The following is a 23,594-nucleotide window of genomic DNA, read 5'->3' as shown; positions in this document are numbered from 1 at the left end:
CTTGCCTGTTTTTTTGGACATTATCTTTTTACGGCCGGCCTTTGTTCCCCTCTGGGTTAATCCCAATGAAGCACCTAAAACAAACAAGCCTGAGATCGGGGAATGCAAGAACTCACAGAATGTAACATGAAATTACAACTGATTATTAAAGCAGTATCACTTGAATGGTATTTTAGTTCAAAACAATAAATCCTTTGAATAAAATTTACATTTTAGTAGGAAGTACCTTTTTTAAAGTAAAATTACTCTTCAGGTATGGCATCAGATTTATGTCAAAGTCATGAGCACAATAAAACTTATAAAGTTATATTCAGGTTATATTCATATTCAGGTTAGTTTGGAATCCCATTTTAGGAATATATATTCCGGAGGCCTTACCTCTGAATGAACTCCCGTGTCTGAGCCGCCTCATCTTGGTACTGTAGGTTGAAGATATAAAAAGTGGCAAACACTGCAGCAAGCCCTGTGATAAAGGGTGGCTGGACCCCCTCACAGATCATTCGGCTTTCAGTGCTAACCATCCATCCAGTCGTGACTGACGTCACAGTCGCCTCGGTGCTCTTTGCCCGCAGCCGTGAGCTTGCAGACTGTCTGCGAGGCAGCGGACAGCACGTACCAGTATGTGTAACTCCCTGAGGACCACAGCACTCTAACGTACTGGTCGGTAGGTGTTTACTGCTCACAGGGTTAAGATAACTCCATCACATCTGCAATGAAGATTAATTGTAACCATTAGAAAGTGGTTCTTAACCTTTTTGCAGCCTCACACCCCTGCAGCGATCCATGGTAATCCTGCACCCCATCAGGTCATGGTGCTGAGGAGGGAGGAGTGGGCGAGGGTTTGCTGCTGCTGTACCTTGTCTTTGCTACTGTGCAGCTACTGATAGCCTCAGAGCTTTTCATGTTGTTCATAGCTTGCCTGTCACCTGCACTGGATTCTATGATATAATGCTAGAAATCCTACTGTAGGGAATCCAGGGCCTCTTATTCATATAATCTTCCCATCCTTCGATGGTAGAGGTGTGAGGGAGAGTAATGTGGCCGCCATATTGGGGAGGTCAGCCCAGTCATCGCCACACTGGCAAACAGTAATCATCTGAATCTTTGACTTCGAGTATTATCTCAAAATGCCACAACACTGGGTGCACAAATAGGCGAAACATGAAACTAGCAAACGAGGAATATCCATAAATCTTTGAAACCGCTTATCCTGGTGAGGGTCACGGAGAAGCCAGAGCCGAACCCAGCAGGCATAGGGCGCAAGGCAGGAATACACCCAGGACGGGACGCCAGTCCATCGCTGGGCAACACACAGAGACACACAGGGCAAGAGACCAATCAACCTAACCCACATGTCCTTGGATGGTGGGAGATAACCAGAGTGCCCAGTGAAACCCACACAGACACAGGGAAAACATGCAAACTCCACACAGACAGGCCCCCGAACCCAGGACTCAAACATGGGATCCCAGAGCTGTGAGGCAGCAGCGCTAAACACCACGCCACTGGCAAACAAGGAATAGCTTTTCACAGATAAGTGATCTCTCATCATGTATTTATCATTGTCATTAGATCACTACCAGCTGTGTTTACATCATCCCCACCAGAGTCACTACCTCTGACTGAAGTCTGATTAGATCCAGGACTAGATCTAGAGCTATTGATCAATGATGCCCATCATCTGATCATAGGCGTGTTTCTGCCTGATAGTTTCATTCATCAGCGAGAACAGGCTGGAACCTGATGAGCCCCTCGCTTAACAACATACAAGAAAAAAGGTGGGGGGGAGAATCATTCATTTCACACAGGTAGTGTGTAGTGACACACAGTGTCACTTCATGTAGTATTGCCTGTCAGTGTGTGTGTAGTACTGTGAACACACACAACTGGTTGCTGTCAAAAATATACAGAGAAAATGTCAGTAATTAGTTCTCACTATCAACAAATCACATAAAGTTATGAAATTCAGTTATTCTACATGAAGACGAAATAGTTTCAATTTCAATCCCAATTAGCGTTGAATATGTACGCATGGCATCCTTTAATTCATTTGGTTGTAGTGTTACAGGACTGATTTAGAATCTGAATATGTGGCAAAATAGTCACATCATTTGAAAAATATACATTATGACATTTTTAGGTGAATGGAATAGAGCATCTCCCGGTTAACGACCTCAACACTAGCTACCATTTACAAACATCAACGCCAATTCTTCGAAAAAAGAATCACAATAGGAGTTTCCTCCCTCCTCTTCGTTTTTTCTTTTGCCTTAGTTTTATAAATGAGGAAGGTGATTGGCCGCATACAAAATTACTGACAAGTGTCTTCTGCAGGTGATTGGCCACGTAACAAATTATTGTGAAGCCTTTCTTGGGAAATGATTTACAGTTACTGCTCCCTGAATGCTGAATCGTACATAGCACTAATCCTAGTCAAGATGGCGTAACTCTTTACATACAAAAGTGCCGTGAAGCTCTCTATCTATTCTCTACTCTGATCATCGCGTCTCTAGTGCGCAGAGCGCCGACCAATGGGGCGCCTCGGTGCCAGCGTGGGCGGGGCTTGTGGGCGGGGTTTTTATAGGGCGGTGGAGGGACGACGTCATGCTCTGTGACGTGGTTACTTTCGGAACAGTGTGGAGTCACAGAAGAGTAGAGTGTCTAGGTATGTAAAGATACGTTTTGATTGATCTGATGCATTTGACTGTTTTGTTCAATTTTGTTGTTTTGGCAGTTTGCCATTTGTTCACGAATTGAATCGTTTTTATGCTTTAATGCATACATTCACTTAGAATTTATTTGCGATTTCCTTTTTTCTTCAAACACTTTAGGGCTTAAAAAGTTTTTAAATGAGTTTAGAAATGGATTTAAACAGTTTTAATCGAGTATTAAAATTGTGTATGTTTTACATTTTTTTGAATGTAAAATACTTTAAACAATAAAACAATAAATGTCCTTACTGTAGCTATAATGCTGTGCATGGTGCTATGCTGTCAGTTATATTAAATTTGTTGCATTATGTCTTTTGACGGTTATGCATAGTCATGTTGTATTTTGTATACGTAACTGTATTTTGACATTAAAATTACGTTATTGAGATTAAAATATAATTACATTTTCGATGCCAGATGAAAACAGGGTGGGGATAAATCTGTGCAAAACAAGAGCGCTGGGGCGGGTGCAGGTAATCCAGCGCAAATCATGAAATAATGTATATATGATTCGCTGAAAAACACCGTTTAGTCAACTCATTGTGACCCGTTATCATGATTGTTTCATTAACGCACTTCATGTGCTGCAGGCAGACAGGCTTTTCTGCACGAAAAATACATAACGGTCTTGCTCAGCCGAGGATACTTTTCTAGAACCGCTATTGGTCGATAACACTTGACTCCAGCAGCCAATCAGGAGGTCGTATTTCGTGGGGCGTCACAGTGCCGCTCATGCCACGTTTCCAGTGGCGGACGCGTCCGGGCATGCGCAGTGCGGTGTGGAGGCTGCAGGAGAGGCTGCGAGAGGCGGCGGGGCTGCAGGGATGCGCGGCGCCATTGAGGGACAGGGCGCCTCACACACCAGCACTCAGGAGTATTTCTGTTTCACTGTGCTGGTCTTGTGTAGGATTTGGGAAGCGAGTTATTCGAGTCTGGGACTGAAGTACAAACTCGTATCAGGAGTGGGACAGAGGAGAAGGACCAGGGGGTGGGGAGGAGAACAGCAGAGGGGCAGTCCTTACCATCACTGGCAGCAAACCTCACCCAGTGTATAATGTGTACAATTCAGTATTACCCCACGTCCACACGCCTGTATTGTGCCGTTATCTGCAGACAAGATCAGTGTAAGCGCTTCAGTACTTCCACAATGACCTGCTGTGTGTGTGAGAGAGTCCATAATCATAAGAGATGTGTGTTGATGTGCTCTGGTGTGTCTGTGTCAGTGCACTGACTGTCTCTCTGTGCAGAAGAGAAGACTAAACCTCTGAGACCTGTGGGGGGGCTGTGGTTTGGTAATTGTCCCAGAGGGGGAAGGTATCGAGTGTGAGGGGCAGCAGCACTAATGGGGTCTCTCTCTCCACAGGTCTGTCTCTGGGTCCTGTATGGGTGAGGGGGGGCAAAATTCACGAGCTGGGGCTGTGCCGGTGACGCAATATTTTTATATATTTATACATACTAAAACTGAGAGACCACTGCACATTTTTCGTAAATCCGCATCTCTACATGTATGGCAGCCATTCCATTCCAGTGTCTGTTGAATTCCTGATTAGGTGATCACCTGAACCAAATCTTCATTAACGAGGAAAAGTATTAAAACCACTGTTGTGGTCATCACTATCCTCTTGCAATAGGACCAGTGCTAGTAGTACCTCAAAAGTAATTGGAATAAAAAAATAATTTACAACCATGCCAAAAGAGTTGAAAAGGAAAGTTTTGAGTCAGGAAAGCAAGGGTTCAATTCTGGCTTTACTGGCAGAGGGATACAGTGAGCGTCAGGTTGCTTCCTTCCTTAAAATTTCAAAGACGGCGGTTCATAAGAACAAGGTCAAGCAACAGACATTGGGGACAACAGAGCTACAGACCGGCAGAGGGCGAAAACAACTCTCCACTGACTGGGATGACTACCAACTCATTCGAATGTCACTCAACAATCGTAAGATGTCATCAAGTGACCTACAAAAAGAATGGCAAATGGCAGCTGGGGTGAAGTGCACGTCAAGGACAGTTAGAAACAGGCTCCTAGGTGCAGGGCTGAAGTCGTGCAAAGCTAGAAAAAAGCCCTTCATCAATGAAAAGCAAAGAAGAGCCAGGCTGAGGTTTGCAAAAGATCATAAGGATTGGACTGTAGAGGACTGGAGTAAGGTCATCTTCTCTGGTGAGTCCAGTTTTCAGCTTTGCCCAGCACCTGGTCGTCTAATGGTTAGACAGATACCTGGAGAGGCCTGCAACACACAGTGTCTCGCAACCAGTGTTGAATCTGATGGAGGATCGGTGATGATCTGGGGTTGCTTCAGCGAGGCTGGAATAGGGCAGATTTGTCTTTGTGAAGGACACATGAATCAAGCCACGTACAAGGTTGTCCTGGAAGAAAACTTGCTTCCTTCTGCTCTGACAATGTTCCCCAATTCTGAGGATTGGGTTTTCCAGCAGGACAATGGTCCATGCCACACACACAGGTCAATCAAGGTGTGGATGGAGGACCACCAGATCAAGACCTTGTCATGGCCAGCCCAATCTCCAGACCTGAACCCCATTGAAAACCTCTGGAATGTGATCAAGACGAAGATGGATGGTCACAAGCCATCAAACAAAGCTGAGCTGCTTGAATTGTTGCGCCAGGAGTGGCATAAAGTCACCCAACATCAATGTGAAAGACTGGTGGAGAGCATGCCAAGACGCATGAAAGCTGTGATTGAAACTCAGGGTTATTCCACCAGATATTGATTTCTGAACTCTTCCAAAGTTAAAACCTTAGTATTGTGTTGTTTAAAAATGAATATGAACTTATTTTCTTTGCATTATTTGAGGTCTGACAACACTGCATCTTTTCTGTAATTTTGACCAGTTGTCATTTTCTGCAAGTAAATGCTCTAAATTACAATATTTTTATTTGGAATTTGGCAGAAGTGTTGTCAGTAGTTTATAGAATTAAAAATCTTAATCTTACCCAAACACATACCTATAAATAGTAAAACCAGAGAAACTTTTAACTTTGTAGTGGTCTCCTAATTTTTTCCAGAGCTGTATGCTCTGGAAAAAATTAGGAGACCACTTAACATTGATTTCTGAACTTGGAGTGGCCTCGTTGAGCTATACACACTTAAATTATATCGTAAGAAATATATATATATATATATATATATATATATATATATAATTTCTTACTATATAATTTTAATATTGTTTAAATTGCCAGTGTTTACTGTTTTTCGGCCCAGCCCCAGTACCCCCCATTCCCCCCATGCCCCCCCCATCCACAAATTGCCAGTCCTGGAGAAGGAGTAAGGAGGTGATGGGAGACATCGACCGGGTGACACTAGGTATTAATGTATTGAAAATCCTTAAGTGTTTGTATAGTCGAGTCACACTGGGCTCTAATACACACACACACCCCACCAGACCTGCAGCAGAGGTCTCCACACAGTTCCAACATCTAGAACACAGCGAATGCAACGCACAGTGTTGGATCGAGTCATAGTGGAGTGCATCTCACTTCCAGTTCATATTACTAATGCACACAGTGAAACGAGTGAAGCAACACTTCATGGCTGCTGGCTCTGGCTCTTGTTGTGCATTCCCGGTCAGTGTTATACTGTAATATCAATGCCTAGTATTTATTAAAGTATTACTGTGTGGCACAAGCACTTTAATCTACTAATTAATCAACTGATTGACCGATCAAATATTTGAATTGACTGACAGCCCTAACTATGAGGCAGAAGCAGACTGAGTGAATAAGAGGCTGTGAATCCAGGTTACAGCCATGTTTCCATTGCATGTATTAGCGTTTCTGTGCCTTGTGTACAGCAGACACACAGTGGGCCCGTGTTTGTATCTGCGCTGTCTGTGTTTCTTTGATCAGAGACCCAGCGGAGCCGCAGTGTGACTCATGATTGTGAGAGTGTCCATAATCATAAGAGATGTGTGTTGATGTGCTCTGGTGTGTCTGTGTCAGTGCACTGACTGTCTCTCTGTGCAGAAGAGAAGACTAAACCTCTGAGCCCTGTGGGGGGGCTGTGGTTTGGTAATTGTCCCAGAGGGGGACGGTAACGAGTGTGAGGGGCAGCAGCACTAATGGGGTCTCTCTCTCCACAGGTCTCTCACAGCCAGGAACCTGCACTGGGGGGGGGGCAAAACTCCCCAGCTCTCCCAGTGGGGCTGTGCCGGTGACACAGTTTTAGTTTCAAACAAACACTAGAACTACAGAATTACCAAATAAAAGTAATATTAACAAATAAACACAACCCAAATAAAATAAGGATTTAAAAGAATGAGGTGACTATTGCAAATTGTTTGTTCAAAGTGTTACAACGTTGCACTTTGCTTCCTGCAAGTGAAGCACTAGAGTGGACTGGAATGTCTTCAAACAGGTCCGCTCAACGGCCGTTGTTCTGGAAATGTGTTGATGCTACAGCTGTGAGCGTCCTGACAGACACCTAGTCCAATCTCACAACAAGTTTATTCATTTTGGCTGCAGTTTTTTAAGCACAATTTAAAAAAAATATATATATAATATTTTAAATTGCCAGTGTCAAAAAGTCAGCACGGTGAGGTGGAATACCGTTTCCCGGCCCAGCCCAGAAACCCCGCCCCCATTGCCCCCCCCCCACCCCCGACCATGAATTTCCAAGCCTGGTGAAGGAGGAAGGAGGTGACAGGAGACAGTCCCAGGTATTTGTCTTTGTTACTCCCCTCCCCCAGCGTTAGTCAACATCAGGACAAGACAGTCCTGTCACAGTCACACAGACAGACAGTCAGAGACATACAGTCAGTCCAGTCACACAGACAGACATACAGTCAGTCCAGTCAGACATACAGTCAGTCCAGTCACACAGACAGACAGACAGACAGTCCAGTCAGACATACAGTCAGTCCAGTCACACAGACAGACAGACAACAGACAGTCCAGTATATAGGTTATCAGGAAATTGTGCTCTTCAATTATCAATATCTGGCCAAAAAAACCTGTATCAGTTGGGCTCTAGTGTTTACTTAGTGATCCAACCAGGTCCTCAACGGTGGAGCAGGCAGAAGATGGCAGGAAGTCACAATGACTGTGGAGGCCGAGGAAAGCTGCAGCAGGAAAGGACACACAGTCGTCAGTTAGAATCCCGTGAGTAATAACAGAGAGAGAGGAATGGACTATTGAATTGAACTCCTCAGTATTAGCATTGCATGATTTACTCCTCTTCAGATGTTCTTCTTTCCCCCTTGTCCTTTTAAACGATGTCTGACTAGAGTTTTATGTTGATTAAGATTGACGAGCTGGACGTGTCGGTGCAGAGGTGAGACGCAGACTTATACACTCACATTCAAATAAACACACTGCCCTCAAAATCACACATTCGCACACTCTCACTCTCAAACACTCACTGACACACTCTTCAAATACTCTCCCACTCACATTCACACACTCACTCACATTTCCAGTCTCTCTCTCTCTCTCACTCTCAAACATTTACACACACACACACACACACATCCCCACACACATTTCTGTCGTCTTTTTCAGGAAATACATTTCAATGTGCAGCTGCGCTTCGCCTGTGTGTGATTGTGTGTTCAGTGCTTTAGTACAAATGACCCTGATGTCTGGCTCTGCTGTTGTGAAGCGGATGTGACAGGTCTGCCACCCGGAGGCGCAGCGCGCCATTTTCCCCAGGCTGAAGGTGTAAGAGAAAACGGGAAACAAACAGCACAGTCCACACGAATATTTTAATGTCATTTTGTTGTAGCTGTATTTTCATATCATCGGAATATACCGACAGGACCGTGGATTGTGATTCGCTGCGACACGCAAGGATATGAAGGCCGACTGGTCACGCCAGGTCAGTCTGCTGCTGCGGCGGCGTGTAAAATGGCGTCACTGTCGCTGAGCCGCCGCTCAATGTGGGACACAGCGGCCTGTGAGCAGCGCATCTTACACACAGACTACACACATACACATCTTACACACAGACCACACACACAGACCACACACACGCATCTTAGACACAGACCACACACACGCATCTTACACACAGACTACACACACACGCATCTTACACACACACAGACCACACACACGCATCTTACACACAGACCACACACACAGACCACACACACGCATCTTACACACAGACTACACACACACGCATCTTACACACAGACCACACACACACATCTTACACACACACAGACCACACACACGCATCTTACACACAGACTACACACACACGCATCTTACACACAGATGGACACTCAAAGACGTGATTCAGTTAAAGACTTGAACACAAGACCAAACAAACAGCGCTGAAATACTATCTTTAACTGTTGACAAATGTTACGCGAGCACGGCCTCTCTGGCTCAAACGCCCGTCACTCACTGTTGGCACGTACAGGCAGAGCAGCACCGGCCAAACCGAGGAAACCAAAGACTATGTAGACAAATGCAACCTGACACAAATATGAAACACCTGGCTGCTCACAAGCAAACCATACACGTGTGTTCACAGCAGTATAATGTGCACTGCAAGAAGACATGGACATGTGCATAGACAGAAACTGTGCAAGTGATGATGACTAAAGTGACACTATTCAAAAGACAGGTGTCTGAATTATGTTTCCCTGTGTCTGATTGTATATACACTGCAGTGTAGTTATTGCAGCTGTTGGTAGTCGAATATAAATGGCTGTACTGTTTGTTCTGCAGGTCAAATGTGAGTCATAGTATTTTTTTACACAAGATCATACCCAGCTGGGTCAGATTTTGAAATTGTATTGTTTGGTGTCAAGTATTTGAAGCACTTAAAAAGTATAATATTTCCAATAAATGTAGTTATTTCTTATAAGCTCCTTTAGTTTTCTTTACGTTTTTGACATCTGTACAGACTTTTGTTGGGGCAAACAATTACTTATGTTATTTTCTGAATCTCCAGTTGGTGCTCAGTAATTCTATGTAAAATACCTGCCTTTAACCTTTGTTAACTGTAAACATATGAAAATGGGGGAGTGGGGCTCTGAGGGTTACATACTGTTGGAAATATCCCATCTGGCCCAGGTGATTTGTTGGTTTTTAATTCTGCTAGTCCCTTTAGTACCTCCTCCTCATTTATCCTGATCTCTCTTAGGGTTTGACTGGACTGGTTGTTAACCTGTGGCATGTGATCCATTTTTTCCTTTGTTTTCAAATATTTTTAAAAAAGTCCCCAAAACCATTCCTGCTCCCTTTGACAGTAGAAAGGGTTTCCTTTTCAAGTACAGTAGTTTTATGTTGGGGAGCAATTTGTGAAACTGGGAATAGTCACACAAACGTGTGTCCCCCATGCCTAAATGTAATTGGAGTGTGAGCGTTCAGTGGCTGGCTTTTTATTAATTAAAAGAACGTCCCCACAACCATTGTAGGTCCTTTGGATAGTAGAAAGGATCCCCTTTAAACCCACACTAGTGTCATGCTGGGGAGCTATTTGTGGGACTGGGAACAGAATACTGGGAATAGTGTCCCCAGTGCCAGAGCTTTGTGTCTTAGATTGGGCTGTTAGCTTTCCAAGGGGTGTTTCCAATATTGAGAAGAAAGTCCCCAGAACCATTTTAGGTCCAATTGACAGAAGAAAGGTGTCCCCTTCTAAAGTAAAATAGTGTTATCCTGGGGAACTATTGATTTGAACTGGTATTTCTCACTCAAAGTGTTGTCCCCTATGCCACACATTTGGGGTCCTCTGCCTCTACCTCTACAAGGGAGTTTTGAGTAACATACCCCTGAAAGTATGCATAAGACCCCCCTGGCCACAAACTAGATGAGGAGAAGGTTCTCGTGAAGCTGAAAAGACGGTGTAGAGCTGTACTGAAGTGAAATGTTGGTGTACAACGATATTACCTATTTGACATTTTTTGTTGGTTAGCAGGTTTGCTTTTAGCACATTTGTCTTTCTTTTTATGCACATGTTCAGTTATTTTGAATTTAATCACTTTGAGATTTAAAAAAAATGTAAGTGATTTTAGCAATTGATTTAAAAAAAAATTTAATCATAAGTTTTAAAATTTTGAATGTTTTTATCTGTAAAATGTAAAATACTACTACCTAATAAACAGTATTGGTCTGGGTTGTCAGCGTTCCAAGGGTTGCTTTCTCCTGTTATTTTGTATGTCTGACCTATGTAGAGACATTACAGTAAATATGATTTATTTTAGATGATCCCTCGCCACAAGAGCTACAGTATGCAATTTAGCAGACAGACCCTTAATCAGCGCATGCGCGTCATTGAGTGTACCTGGCGCAGGCGGCGTTTCTTAATTTCTTGTTTATTCAGAGGCAGTTTGAAACATGAATATTGTCCCGTTTCTGCTGTTTTGTTTTTGTTCTGAAATTTCATGTTTTTGTGCTAATGTTCTGTTTTTAATAAGTATGCAATCTGCTTAAAACAATATTTAAGTACATTAAAATAGACGTTGTTTTATAAAGAAGTCACAAGTCAATAAACGTGTTTTTACAAAAATGCAAAATTATTTAAAAAAAAATCAGTAAAGCTAATGTTTTTGGGTAACTGGTGTACAGTATAAATTGGTGTCAATCATTTTACTTTTGGTACTTTATTATTATTTAAGTGTTGAGATGCTTTTCCTGCATTTCAATTCCTCAACTTAACAGAGAATCAATAAAAAAGTTACATCTAGTAATACTACTAACTAGGCCAACAGGTACAGTTGCCTCCAGAATTATTCACGTCCTTCACAGACTACAGTGGGGTTTAGTGACAGAAACTGTACATTCAGTATTTGTTGTTTAAATGAATTAGCTCTGGGAAAAAATAAGAGACCACTGTAAAATTTCATTAATTCAGCTTCTCTACATGTATGGCAGCCATTCCATTCCATTCATATTTTTATTTGGAATTTGGGAGAAATGTCAGTAGTTTACAGAATAAAACAAAAATGTTCATTTTACCCAAACACATACGTATAAATAGTAAAACCAGAGATAATTTTGCAGTGGTCTCTTCTTTTTTCCAGAGCTGTATATTAAAGCATATTCATTGTATTTATTTGTAAAGCCCCTGTAACTGAAGTCTCCCTTTAAACCAGCTGTAGTATCAGTAGCAGCCCCAGTGAGGGTCACACAGGTAGGAGGTGGAGATTGTTGTTCAGGTGATACAGTTAAAACAGAAATAGAGCAACACAACCAAATACATGCTTTAGTGGTAAAGTAAAGAGGATATTTGTAAAAGCTTCAGTTGCAATTACATTGACTTAATTCTTCCTATAGTTTGTACAAGGCATTATGCAAACAGTTTTTAAGGACTTTTTTTAATGATCAGAAACAGAGACTTGATTGAGCCAGAAGATCAACTGGCAAGAGGTGAGAATAGAAAGGGCTCCATGCAGACAGAGTTAGAGTCCCTGAGAGAGACGGGGTCTGAAGCAGCTCTAGTATCACAAGCAGCACCAGTGAGGCTCAGACAGGTGGGAGGTGGTTACTGTTCAGTGGGACTAAAAGCTCGGTTGCAGTAACTGTTCTAATAGTTTGTACAATATTGTATGCACACCATTTTTAAAGAGTTTTTTTTTTAGTAATCAGAATCAGAGACAAGTATAATTGTGACAAAAGCTCAACTAACAATAGATGAATATATAAGAGAGTCCCACTCCAGCAGTGTTAGATGCCGACCCTTAGCAAACCCCAATCGAATATGTTTCAGCATCAAATACCAGCCTTTTGTAACAATCGTAAGTTGTTTTCTGACTGTGCCCCCCCCAAAGCATTTAGCTTCATGACGCCCCTGGGCATAACGATCATGAAATGTTGATTTTTAGTTTTTAGTTTTGTTTATTACTATTTCATTACCATGATACAATGTTTGTGAGGTATAATTACTATTACAGATATGACTGTGGGTCGTTAATAAGTATTTTCTTTATAGTTAACGTTAATACAATATCTAAAATCATAAGAGATGTGTGCTGATGTGCTCTGGTGTGTCTGTAATTGTCCAGAGGGGGGAAGGTATCGAGTGTGAGGGGCAGCAGCACTAATGGGGTCTCTCTCTCCACAGGTATGTCTCGGTGTCCTTAACTCCGCCAGCACAGTCGCTCTCCCTGTGCTGCCGGTGCCCAGCCCGGATAAAGGAGGCAGGTGAGTGAAGCCACTGACCGTGTGACACTACAGCTACCCTGTAATTTTCATTGGGAACTGGCAGTTATATGTATTTCTATTTCTGTCCCCCCACCCCCCTCTGTTAGTCAACATAAGAACCAGACAGACAGACAGACAACAGTCAGTCCAGTCACATGGGCAGATATTTCACACAGGCAGTCCAAAGAGACGGGCAACTGCAGCAGGACACCGTATAGTGTGTGTGTGTGTGTGTGTGTGTGTGTGTGTGTGTGTGTGTATATATGTGTGTGTGTATGTATGTGTGTGTGTATGTGTGTATGTGTGTGTGTATGTATGTGTGGCTGTGTGTGTATCTGTTTCTCATTGGCATCAGCTCAGCATTCAGAACAAAACAGCAGAACTGTGTCCTTGTGTCCAAACCTGCGCACACACTTCCCCAGCTGACACAACCCCACACAGCAACACAGCGAGCAACGAAACGCACACACGAGCCTCGCCAGCCCAGGCCAGAGTAACGATGTCAGCTGTCCATGTCCCACTCATGGGTATTTACACAGCACTTGTGGTTGTATGTATGTTTATTTTATTTATTTTCATGTAGGACTCGATCATCCAGACAGCCACACTTGATCCACCTGAAAAAAAAGGTATGTTTGCTGAATTCAGCTTATTTCTACTGTTATTCAGTGGTGTGTTTTAACGTCTCTCTCTTTCTCCCTCTCTACACTCACAGCTCTAGTTCTAGACTGTCTGTGTTCAGAGGTTCTGCTCTCAGTGGTTCTGGTCTCTAAAGCTGAAGGGACAGCAGTCTGTATGAATGCCAAAATACCAGACAACACATATGTTGGAATTCAAACAATATCGGGGTATTGTGTTACAAAATTTAGTGAACTTGTCGTGCCGTAATGAAAACAATACACAAGTTGTTAAACAAAACAAGCTTTTTTTCTCATCCAAACTGAATTTGCTTCTGAGCATCATAGTTTTTTAATGCCAAAATTAAATATAATTTCATTATATTGTTGATAAACAATCCTTTATCAATATTTGAATACTTGAATGCTTTGCATTGCTTAAAGCAGCGCAAAAATAGTGACTGGATTAAAATGTAATACCCACAATGCATTGCGATATGTCCATGTTTTGGCTCAGCTTGAAGAGTGACCAAATTAAATACAATGTTTATTACATTTAATTGTTTGAGCAGACCTGTTTGAAGACTCTGGTGCATCTAAAACATCGAGTTGCGGACATTTTACATGTTTGTAACACAAGCTGTAACAGTCATTTACACATTGTTCTTTTAAATATTTATTTGATTCTATATAGGGTACATCAATTGCTCCTCTTGAAGTCTGTGTTTTAAGTTAGCAACTTTATATAAAAAAAAAATCCAATAGGGTCATTTGCATATCACTTTTAAATCTTTATTTTTATCGGATTGTATGTCTTTGGACACTTTACTCCTGTAGTCGCAGCTTCTTGCTTTTCGTGGCTCTGGAGGAAGCGGAGTGGACAGGAGGCCAAATTAGTCTACTCCCGCAGTTGCAGTTTTATGTTGATTAAGATTGATGAGCTGGACGTCTCAGTGCTGCAGTGAGACACAGTGTCCGTCCCTCGGGACCGGGCTGTTTAAACTGCGGGTTCTGCTCCAGTCCAGCTCTGCGCTCCAGTCATCCACACCCCTGACTCTCTCATCTCGTTCTCTACAGGAGTCCCTGAAGAATGTGTCCCTCTGTCCTGGCCCTGGCCCTCTGTTGTGGCCGTGTGCCTGCATCTTGTCCCTGTGTTGCGGTGGGTTCTGATTTAAAAGATGCATTGACAAGAGTTTGTGCTGTGGTTTGGCTGCAGCTCTGTGATTGGCTCTTGCTGAGCGTGCTTACTGTGCAGTGTGTGTGTTAGAGCTCAGGATCAATATATAAAGTCTTCCCCAGGAATTTCTGTAAATGCAAGATAGTGATTTGTATTATTATTTTCTTCCTGGAGTTAAACGGTAAAACAAACAATATTACTGTTTTCCTCTTTTCACAATTGCATTAGCATTCATGTTAGACATTTCATTTTCATTTTATCCCAAATAATGTGTGCATATATGATACATGATTATTTAATTGTGAGATTGCATAATCATGTTCCATTTTGCATTAGCATTTGAATAAAATCCACTATATGCTTCCATAATAATAATGATTATTTCATACTTGGTGATTCAAAAAGTTTGAGATACAGTACAGTACAGATAGGTTCACCTGTTTTGTTTTTTCTTATATGTACAGCACCAGTTTCTCCTTAGTGTGAGTTACCTCCACAGAGAAATAAATCATCAGTAAAATACATAAATATAAATATATATATTCAGCATTGTTCTAATTCAATGGAAATTCAAATTATCCAGACATAGTATTGATGAAACAGGTGTACATTATCCCTACAAGAACTTTACTGAACACTGTCCATAATTAAAAAACTTATTAAAAAAAAAATAATGACTACGGCAATGTGACGGGGGGTGGGGGTAGAGAGGAAATCCCACCACAATCACCTATAAACCCTGACTACGCCATCCTTATTTATATCTGAGGGAAAGGAAACCTCCGAGACTTACTTTTCCCCACAGCAAGTTCAGACCGCGGGACCGTCAACACAGACACCAGTCCTGAGATTTCCAATAAGTCCAGCAACACATCCATCAAGAGGAAAACTCCACTCCCTTCTCTGGAGTGACCATCGCGCTCCCCCTTCCATTCTTCTGCCGCCCGTCCCGTCACTGCTTCCCCTGTTTCTGCATTGCACACCGGCCCTCTATCCCCTACGCCCGGCCACAGCCCAGCGGCTGTAGTGCGTTGTCCTCAGGCTCTGGGCTGTCTCTCCTCTGTCGTGCTTTGTCTCGCTGTGCCTTCACTCCCCCTTTTTATTCCTTATCAATCCCTTAATTTATTCAGGTGCATCTTATCAAAAACCTCCCCATCAGTACCTTCCAGCAGGGAAAACAAATCAATCATTGCATAAGTTAATTAAGAGGTAATTAAACCAATAAAAACCCTATTTACTAATTTTCAAAATAATGATGAACTTAAACCCATTTTACCGTCTTTGACATGAACACCTGATATATTTACACAGAAATACTGATGGATATACAGGCAGTTAAACAGATCCATCTGTTGTCTTTCTGTATTTTGTGTCAGAGTGAAGTGTCTGTGCTTCTGGGTCTCAGTCTCTCAGTCTCTCAGTCTCTTTTTCTGAGTCTCACTTCGCCACACACCCATTACTTAATAAATCTTATTCCATGTCTTCACTAACACATTCACTGACATCCAATTCAAATGTATTCAAGACTTAGACGTAACTGTTTTTCACAAATAAATTCTATGTTCCGTGCATTTCTGATCACTGGGAACACGTCGCCAGAATACAGTGACTTGACTGTTTTTGAAATGCAAGTATTATTTTGCGTGAATCATCTTCCCATCCTTTTAAAGTTTTATTGTGCTCTGAACATTGTGTGATGTCAAAGCGTTAGCCACTGACTGTTTACATTTTGCCAGAAGTTCGTCCCATAATGTACTTAAAGCATCATGGTATATAGGAATATTGTGGATAGGTTGTGGAAAATGTATTAATATTTGTCTGTATTTTGGTCTGATTGTCTCTTCCTCTCGTCCTTTCTCTCCCCAGCTCTCTCCAGTGCCGTGTCAGTGACAGTATCAGTGACAGCGGGGGACTCTGTGACTCTGCCCTGTGATGGATCAGCGCACACACACACACACACAGTCCAGGTGTACTGGCAGACTCCAGGCAGGCTGGTGTGTGAGTCCAGCTCTGGGAGATGTGAGGCTCGGACAGGCTTTGAGGGCAGAGTGGAGTTTGCAGGAGCCGTGGAGTCGGGCGACTTCTCCCTGACCATTCACAGCACCCAGCTCTCTGATGAAGACCTGTACGAGTGTTTCAGGGTCAGTGCAGCAGGACAGAGCATGTTCCTTGGGGAAGTGCGTGTCAGGGTCTTGAGTAAGTCAAATTCCATGAGTTTTGTTTTTATTATTATGGACGTTTTGCCGGATTAGATTGTATTCCCCGTTTCATTTAATAACATTGCCTCCTAAACTGAAGTCTCAGTGCTGTAAACACACAGACCCTCACAATCAAACACACATTCACAGACTTATACACTCACATTCAAATAAACACAGACTGCCCTCAAAATCGCACATTCGCACACTCTCACTCTCAAACACTCACTGACACACTCTTCAAATACTCTCCCACTCACATTCACACACTCACTCACATTTCCAGTCTCTCTCTCTCTCTCACTCTCAAACATTTACACACACACACACACACACACACACATCCCCACAGTGGTGCCCCAGTGTCCCGGCTCTGCCTCTGTCTGATCCCCAGTCCTCCCCTGTCCTCTCTCTGCAGGCCGTGAGGAGAGCGCCTCTCTCTCCTGTGGGCAGCCCCTGAGCCTCCGTCTGTATAGCAGGGCAGCTGTGACTGTGTGGTTTAACCCTGCGGGCGCCGGCGCCTCTCTCCCAGTGTGTGCTGTAGAGGGCGGCACCGTGACCGCTGACCCTGCCTATGGGCCCCGAGTCTCAGGGCAGGAGCAGGAGGTCACACTGTCTGCACTGACCTTCACTGACCAGGGCTCCTACACAGTGCTGGACTCCCAGAGCAGAGCGACCATCAGCACTGTGAACGTCACTGTGACAGGTAGGACAGGGGCTGGGGCTGTTCTTCACTGACCTGTGTGAACAGAGTTGTGGGGAAAGAATCCCTGAAAAATGTATTTGTATTTACAGTCTCTACTGGAGAGAAGAGCCTGAATCCTCTAATGACAAACCTATCCTCTGACTGAATGTTTTATACCAGATAAACTCTGATATCTTCATCACTAAGTGTCACGCTCACCAAGAGCAGCTTCAGGCAGCACTGTTCTGTGTGGTTGAGCACAAGTCCTGGTCCTCAGTGTGGCTCTTCTCTCACACTGAAGAGACAGATGTCCCTGATGGTTGGCATCAATGTGACACAGAATCCAGACCCCCCTCCCCAACACACACACACACACACACACACACACAGGGCTGTTCCTCTCTCAGGACGGTACTCCTCCTATCCGCAGCTCTGTCACACTCCCTATGGAGAGAGAGCTGCGGTCCTGCCAGCACACTGAGGACGTGACTGACTGAGCGTCTTGACATTGACCTCCCTGTCCTGTGTCTCTGTCCCTCTCAGCTCACAGTGACTCCCTCACCCTGCGGTCTGGAGCCGCCCTCTCCCTCCGCCTGTTCACTGCAGAGCCAGTGGAGGTGCTGTTTGCTGCTGCAGGAGAGGGAGCCTCTGTCTCAGTGTGCGCTGTGGAGAGGGGCGCAGCGAGCCGCCCTGGCCCCGGGTACGAGCACAGAGTGTCAGTGCAGAGCGGCTCTCTGACCCTGCGCTCACTCACAGCAGCTGACCAGGGAAACTACACAGTGAGGGACTCAAGGACCAACCGCACCATCAGCAGCGTCTCTGTGTCTGTGTCTGAGGAAGGTGAGTGAGTCTCAGTCCAGTAGATTACTTTTACATGAGTCTGTTGCTCATTTTGAAACTTGCTCTCGCAGCTGATGACTCTTGTAGCATGTAGGAAGTAGCTGCTATACAGTGTGAGTGGCATCAATATACAGCACTGAGAGGCACAACCCTGAGAGCCTCCTGCTTTAAGCCAGACCTGTAGCCCTGTGCAGTGCGTTGCTGTTGTCCTGTGTGTGGGGACAGGGTGTGTGGCTGCGAGATGCACAGGGCTGCAGCTCTGAGGGGAGTCCAGCCACAACACGGGGCTGATCTGCAGCACACACTGTCACACAGGGCCCACTCACACTGTGACCAAACTCATCTTTACAGAAACGTCTCTACAGTCACAGAGCTGACAGCAGTGCTGCAGTGTGGGCTCTAGTCCCTGCATCTCTCAGTGTGGAAGTGAGGAGCTGGGGTCTGATCTTTCTCTTCTTTCTTCCTCTTCCCCCTCTCCAGCTGCTGGCTTCCCTGGCTGGCCTGTGGCTCTCATAGTAACACTGATAATTACAGTGATCGCAGCGATTGCTTGGTGGAGGATATATCCTTATTGCAGAGGACAGAACAATCCTGGTGCACAGCGAGCAGCACAGACAGGGGGGGCAGCAATATCTGGAAGTGTCCGATACTCACATGCACAGGACCCTGCAGAGGACCCTCAACAAACAGATGCAGCTCCTGACTCAAACAACTCCCCCGACTCCAACGACATTGAGGGTGACCCAGGACAGGGCCACGCACATCCAGCAGGCTACCAGCCAGTCCCCGATCAGGCCAAGGAGGGACCGGACACTTTCAAGTTTTCCCTTTCCGATGGGTCGCCACCTTGTCATGGTGGAAAGGCTTTGTGTTCCAATGATCCCCTATTAGTGGATTTTGGTACTAGTAGGTTAATTGGTTCCCCACCAGGAGCGGCCCCTGAACACTACAATAGCAGATCAGATGGAACAAACGCATAGCAATCCAACCACCTTCTTTTTAATTTTTGCAATATTTTGCAGAGTAATTCCAAAATTTTCCAAAATTATGTTATAGGTAATGGAGGTTGATGAAAGAGCTAAATAGCTGATTGTTCAAAAGGACAGGGACGCCGTTTTGTTTTCTGTCGTCTTTTTCAGGAAATACATTTCAATGTGCAGCTGCGCTTCGCCTGTGTGTGATTGTGTGTTCAGTGCTTTAGTACAAATGACCCTGATGTCTGGCTCTGCTGTTGTGAAGCGGATGTGACAGGTCTGCCGCCCGGATGCGCAGCGCGCCATTTTCCCCAGGCTGAAGGTGTAAGAGAAAACGGGAAACAAACGGCACAGTCCACACGAATATTTTAATGTCATTTTGTTGTAGCTGTATTTTCATATCATCGGAATATACCGACAGGACCGTGGATTGTGATTCGCTGCGACACGCAAGGATATGAAGGCCGACTGGTCACGCCAGGTCAGTCTGCTGCTGCGGCGGCGTGTAAAATGGTGTCACTGTCGCTGAGCCGCCGCTCAATGTGGGACACAGCGGCCTGTGAGCAGCGCATCTTACACACAGACTACACACATACACATCTTACACACAGACCACACACACGCATCTTACACAGACCACACACATACACATCTTACACACAGACCACACACACACACATCTTACACACAGACCACACACACACACACATCTTACACACAGACCACACACACGCATCTTACACAGACCACACACACACATCTTACACACAGACTACACACATACACATCTTACACACACACAGACTACACACACACACACACGCATCTTACACACAGACTACACACACACACGCATCTTACACACAGACTACACACACACGCATCTTACACACAGACCACACACACACATCTTACACACACACAGACCACACACACGCATCTTACACACAGACTACACACACACGCATCTTACACACAGATGGACACTCAAAGACGTGATTCAGTTAAAGACTTGAACACAAGACCAAACAAACAGCGCTGAAATACTATCTTTAACTGTTGACAAATGTTACGCGAGCACGGCCTCTCATTGGCTCAAACGCCCGTCACTCACTGTTGGCACGTACAGGCAGAGCAGCACCGGCCAAACCGAGGAAACCAAAGACTATGTAGACAAATGCAACCTGACACAAATATGAAACACCTGGCTGCTCACAAGCAAACCATACACGTGTGTTCACAGCAGTATAATGTGCACTGCAAGAAGACATGGACATGTGCATAGACAGAAACTGTGCAAGTGATGATGACTAAAGTGACACTATTCAAAAGACAGGTGTCTGAATTATGTTTCCATGTGTCTGATTGTATATACACTGCAGTGTAGTTATTGCAGCTGTTGGTAGTCGAATATAAATGGCTGTATTGTTTGTTCTGCAGGTCAAATGTGAGTCATAGTATTTTTTTACACAAGATCATACCCAGCTGGGTCAGATTTTGAAATTGTATTGTTTGGTGTCAAGTATTTGAAGCACTTAAAAAGTATAATATTTCCAATAAATGTAGTTATTTCTAATAAGCTCCTTTAGTTTTCTTTACGTTTTTGACATCTGTACAGACTTTTGTTGGGGCAAACAATTACTTATGTTATTTTCTGAATCTCCAGTTGGTGCTCAGTAATTCTATGTAAAATACCTGCCTTTAACCTTTGTTAACTGTAAACATATGAAAATGGGGGAGTGGGGCTCTGAGGGTTACATACTGTTGGAAATATCCCATCTGGCCCAGGTGATTTGTTGGTTTTTAATTCTGCTAGTCCCTTTAGTACCTCCTCCTCAATTATCCTGATCTCTCTTAGGGTTTGACTGGACTGGTTGTTAACCTGTGGCATGTGATCCATTTTTTCCTTTGTTTTCAAATATTTTAAAAAAAGTCCCCAAAACCATTCCTGCTCCCTTTGACAGTAGAAAGGGTTTCCTTTTAAAGTACAGTAGTTTTATGTTGGGGAGCAATTTGTGAAACTGGGAATAGTCACACAAACGGGTGTCCCCCATGCCTAAATGTAATTGGAGTGTGAGCGTTCAGTGGCTGGCTTTTTATTAATTAAAAGAACGTCCCCACAACCATTGTAGGTCCTTTGGATAGTAGAAAGGATCCCCTTTAAACCCACACTAGTGTCATGCTGGGGAGCTATTTGTGGGACTGGGAACAGAATACTGGGAATAGTGTCCCCAGTGCCAGAGCTTTGTGTCTTAGATTGGGCTGTTAGCTTTCCAAGGGGTGTTTCCAATATTGAGAAGAAAGTCCCCAGAACCATTTTAGGTCCAATTGACAGAAGAAAGGTGTCCCCTTCTAAAGTAAAATAGTGTTATCCTGGGGAACTATTGATTTGAACTGGTATTTCTCACTCAAAGTGTTGTCCCCTATGCCACACATTTGGGGTCCTCTGCCTCTACCTCTACAAGGGAGTTTTGAGTAACATACCCCTGAAAGTATGCATAAGACCCCCCTGGCCACAAACTAGATGAGGAGAAGGTTCTCGTGAAGCTGAAAAGACGGTGTAGAGCTGTACTGAAGTGAAATGTTGGTGTACAACGATATTACCTATTTGACATTTTTTGTTGGTTAGCAGGTTTGCTTTTAGCACATTTGTCTTTCTTTTTATGCACATGTTCAGTTATTTTGAATTTAATCACTTTGAGATTTAAAAAAAATTTAAGTGATTTTAGTAATTGATTTAAATTTGTTTTTAATCATAAGTATTACAATTTTGAATGTTTTTATCTGTAAAATGTAAAATACTACTACCTAATAAACAGTATTGGTCTGGGTTGTCAGCGTTCCAAGGGTTGCTTTCTCCTGTTATTTTGTATGTCTGACCTATGTAGAGACATTACAGTAAATATGATTTATTTTAGATGATCCCTCGCCACAAGAGCTACAGTATGCAATTTAGCAAACAGACCCTTAATCAGCGCATGCGCGTCATTGAGTGTACCTGGCGCAGGCGGCGTTTCTTAATTTCTTGTTTATTCAGAGGCAGTTTGAAACATGAATATTGTCCCGTTTCTGCCGTTTTGTTTTTGTTCTGAAATTTCATGTTTTTGTGGTAATGTTCTGTTTTTAATAAGTATGCAATCTGCTTAAAACAATATTTAAGTACATTAAAATAGACGTTGTTTTATAAAGAAGTCACAAGTCAATAAACGTGTTTTTACAAAAATGCAAAATTATTAAAAAAATAAAATCCGTGAAACTAATGTTTTTGGGTAACTGGTGTACAGTATAAATTGGTGTCAATCATTTTACTTTTGGTACTTTATTATTATTTAAGTGTTGAGATGCTTTTCCTGCATTTCAATTCCTCAACTTAACAGAGAATCAATAAAAAAGTTACATCTAGTAATACTACTAACTAGGCCAACAGGTACAGTTGCCTCCAGAATTATTCACGTCCTTCACAGACTACAGTGGGGTTTAGTGACAGAAACTGTACATTCAGTATTTGTTGTTTAAATGAATTACTACTTATTAAAGTGTAATATACAGCTCTGGAAAAAAATAAGAGACCACTGTAAAAAAAAAAAAAGCTCGCAAACGCTAAGCTAGACACAACCTTCACCACATTCAGTGCTAACCATCCATCCAGTCGTGACTGACTTCACAGTCGCCTCGGTGCTCTTTGCCCGCAGCCGTGAGCTTGCAGACTGTCTGCGAGGCAGCGGACAGCACGTACCAGTATGTGTAACTCCCTGAGGACCACAGCACTCTAACGTACTGGTCGGTAGGTGTTTACTGCTCACAGGGTTAAGATAACTCCATCACATCTGCAATGAAGATTAATTGTAACCATTAGAAAGTGGTTCTTAACCTTTTTGCAGCCTCACACCCCTGCAGCGATCCATGGTAATCCTGCACCCCATCAGGTCACGGTGCTGAGGAGGGAGGAGTGGCGCGAGGGTTTGCTGCTGCTGTACCTTGTCTTTGCTACTGTGCAGCTACTGATAGCCTCAGAGCTTTTCATGTTGTTCATAGCTTGCCTGTCACCTGCACTGGATTCTATGATATAATGCTAGAAATCCTACTGTAGGGAATCCAGGGCCTCTTATTCATATAATCTTCCCATCCTTCGATGGTAGAGGTGTGAGGGAGAGTAATGTGGCCGCCATATTGGGGAGGTCAGCCCAGTCATCGCCACACTGGCAAACAGTAATCATCTGAATCTTTGACTTCGAGTATTATCTCAAAATGCCACAACACTGGGTGCACAAATAGGCGAAACAT

General features: G+C 43.5%; 1 protein-coding gene and 1 long non-coding RNA gene across 6 annotated transcripts in view; one reads left to right on the top strand and one right to left on the bottom strand.

Moving 5' to 3' along the window:
- LOC136771875 (uncharacterized) overlaps positions 1-22,151 on the top strand; it is a 31,759-nt gene extending 9,608 nt beyond the window's left edge. Inside the window, exons 1-8 of one of the 5 annotated variants that reach the window (XM_066724425.1) lie at positions 8,003-8,539; positions 12,740-12,819; positions 13,403-13,448; positions 14,514-14,595; positions 16,480-16,809; positions 17,230-17,517; positions 18,040-18,336; positions 18,817-22,151. In XM_066724425.1, the coding sequence (XP_066580522.1) occupies positions 8,516-8,539; positions 12,740-12,819; positions 13,403-13,448; positions 14,514-14,595; positions 16,480-16,809; positions 17,230-17,517; positions 18,040-18,336; positions 18,817-19,316 (1,647 nt within the window). In that variant the 5' untranslated portion in view covers positions 8,003-8,515 and the 3' untranslated portion in view covers positions 19,317-22,151. The other 4 variants (XR_010822394.1, XR_010822391.1, XR_010822393.1 and 1 more) reach the window with 4 other exon arrangements.
- LOC136771876 (uncharacterized) lies at positions 14,097-15,550 on the bottom strand. The gene is made up of 2 exons (XR_010822397.1): positions 15,407-15,550; positions 14,097-14,741 (listed from the first exon to the last, which is right to left on the bottom strand). It is a non-coding gene; the product is annotated as an uncharacterized LOC136771876 (long non-coding RNA).
- Positions 22,152-23,594: the final 1,443 nt, after the last annotated feature.

Source organism: Amia ocellicauda, chromosome 15 (genome assembly GCF_036373705.1).
Source record: "Amia ocellicauda isolate fAmiCal2 chromosome 15, fAmiCal2.hap1, whole genome shotgun sequence".
Taxonomy (NCBI): Eukaryota; Metazoa; Chordata; class Actinopteri; order Amiiformes; family Amiidae; genus Amia; species Amia ocellicauda.
This window is presented reverse-complemented; position numbering and strand designations above follow the sequence as displayed.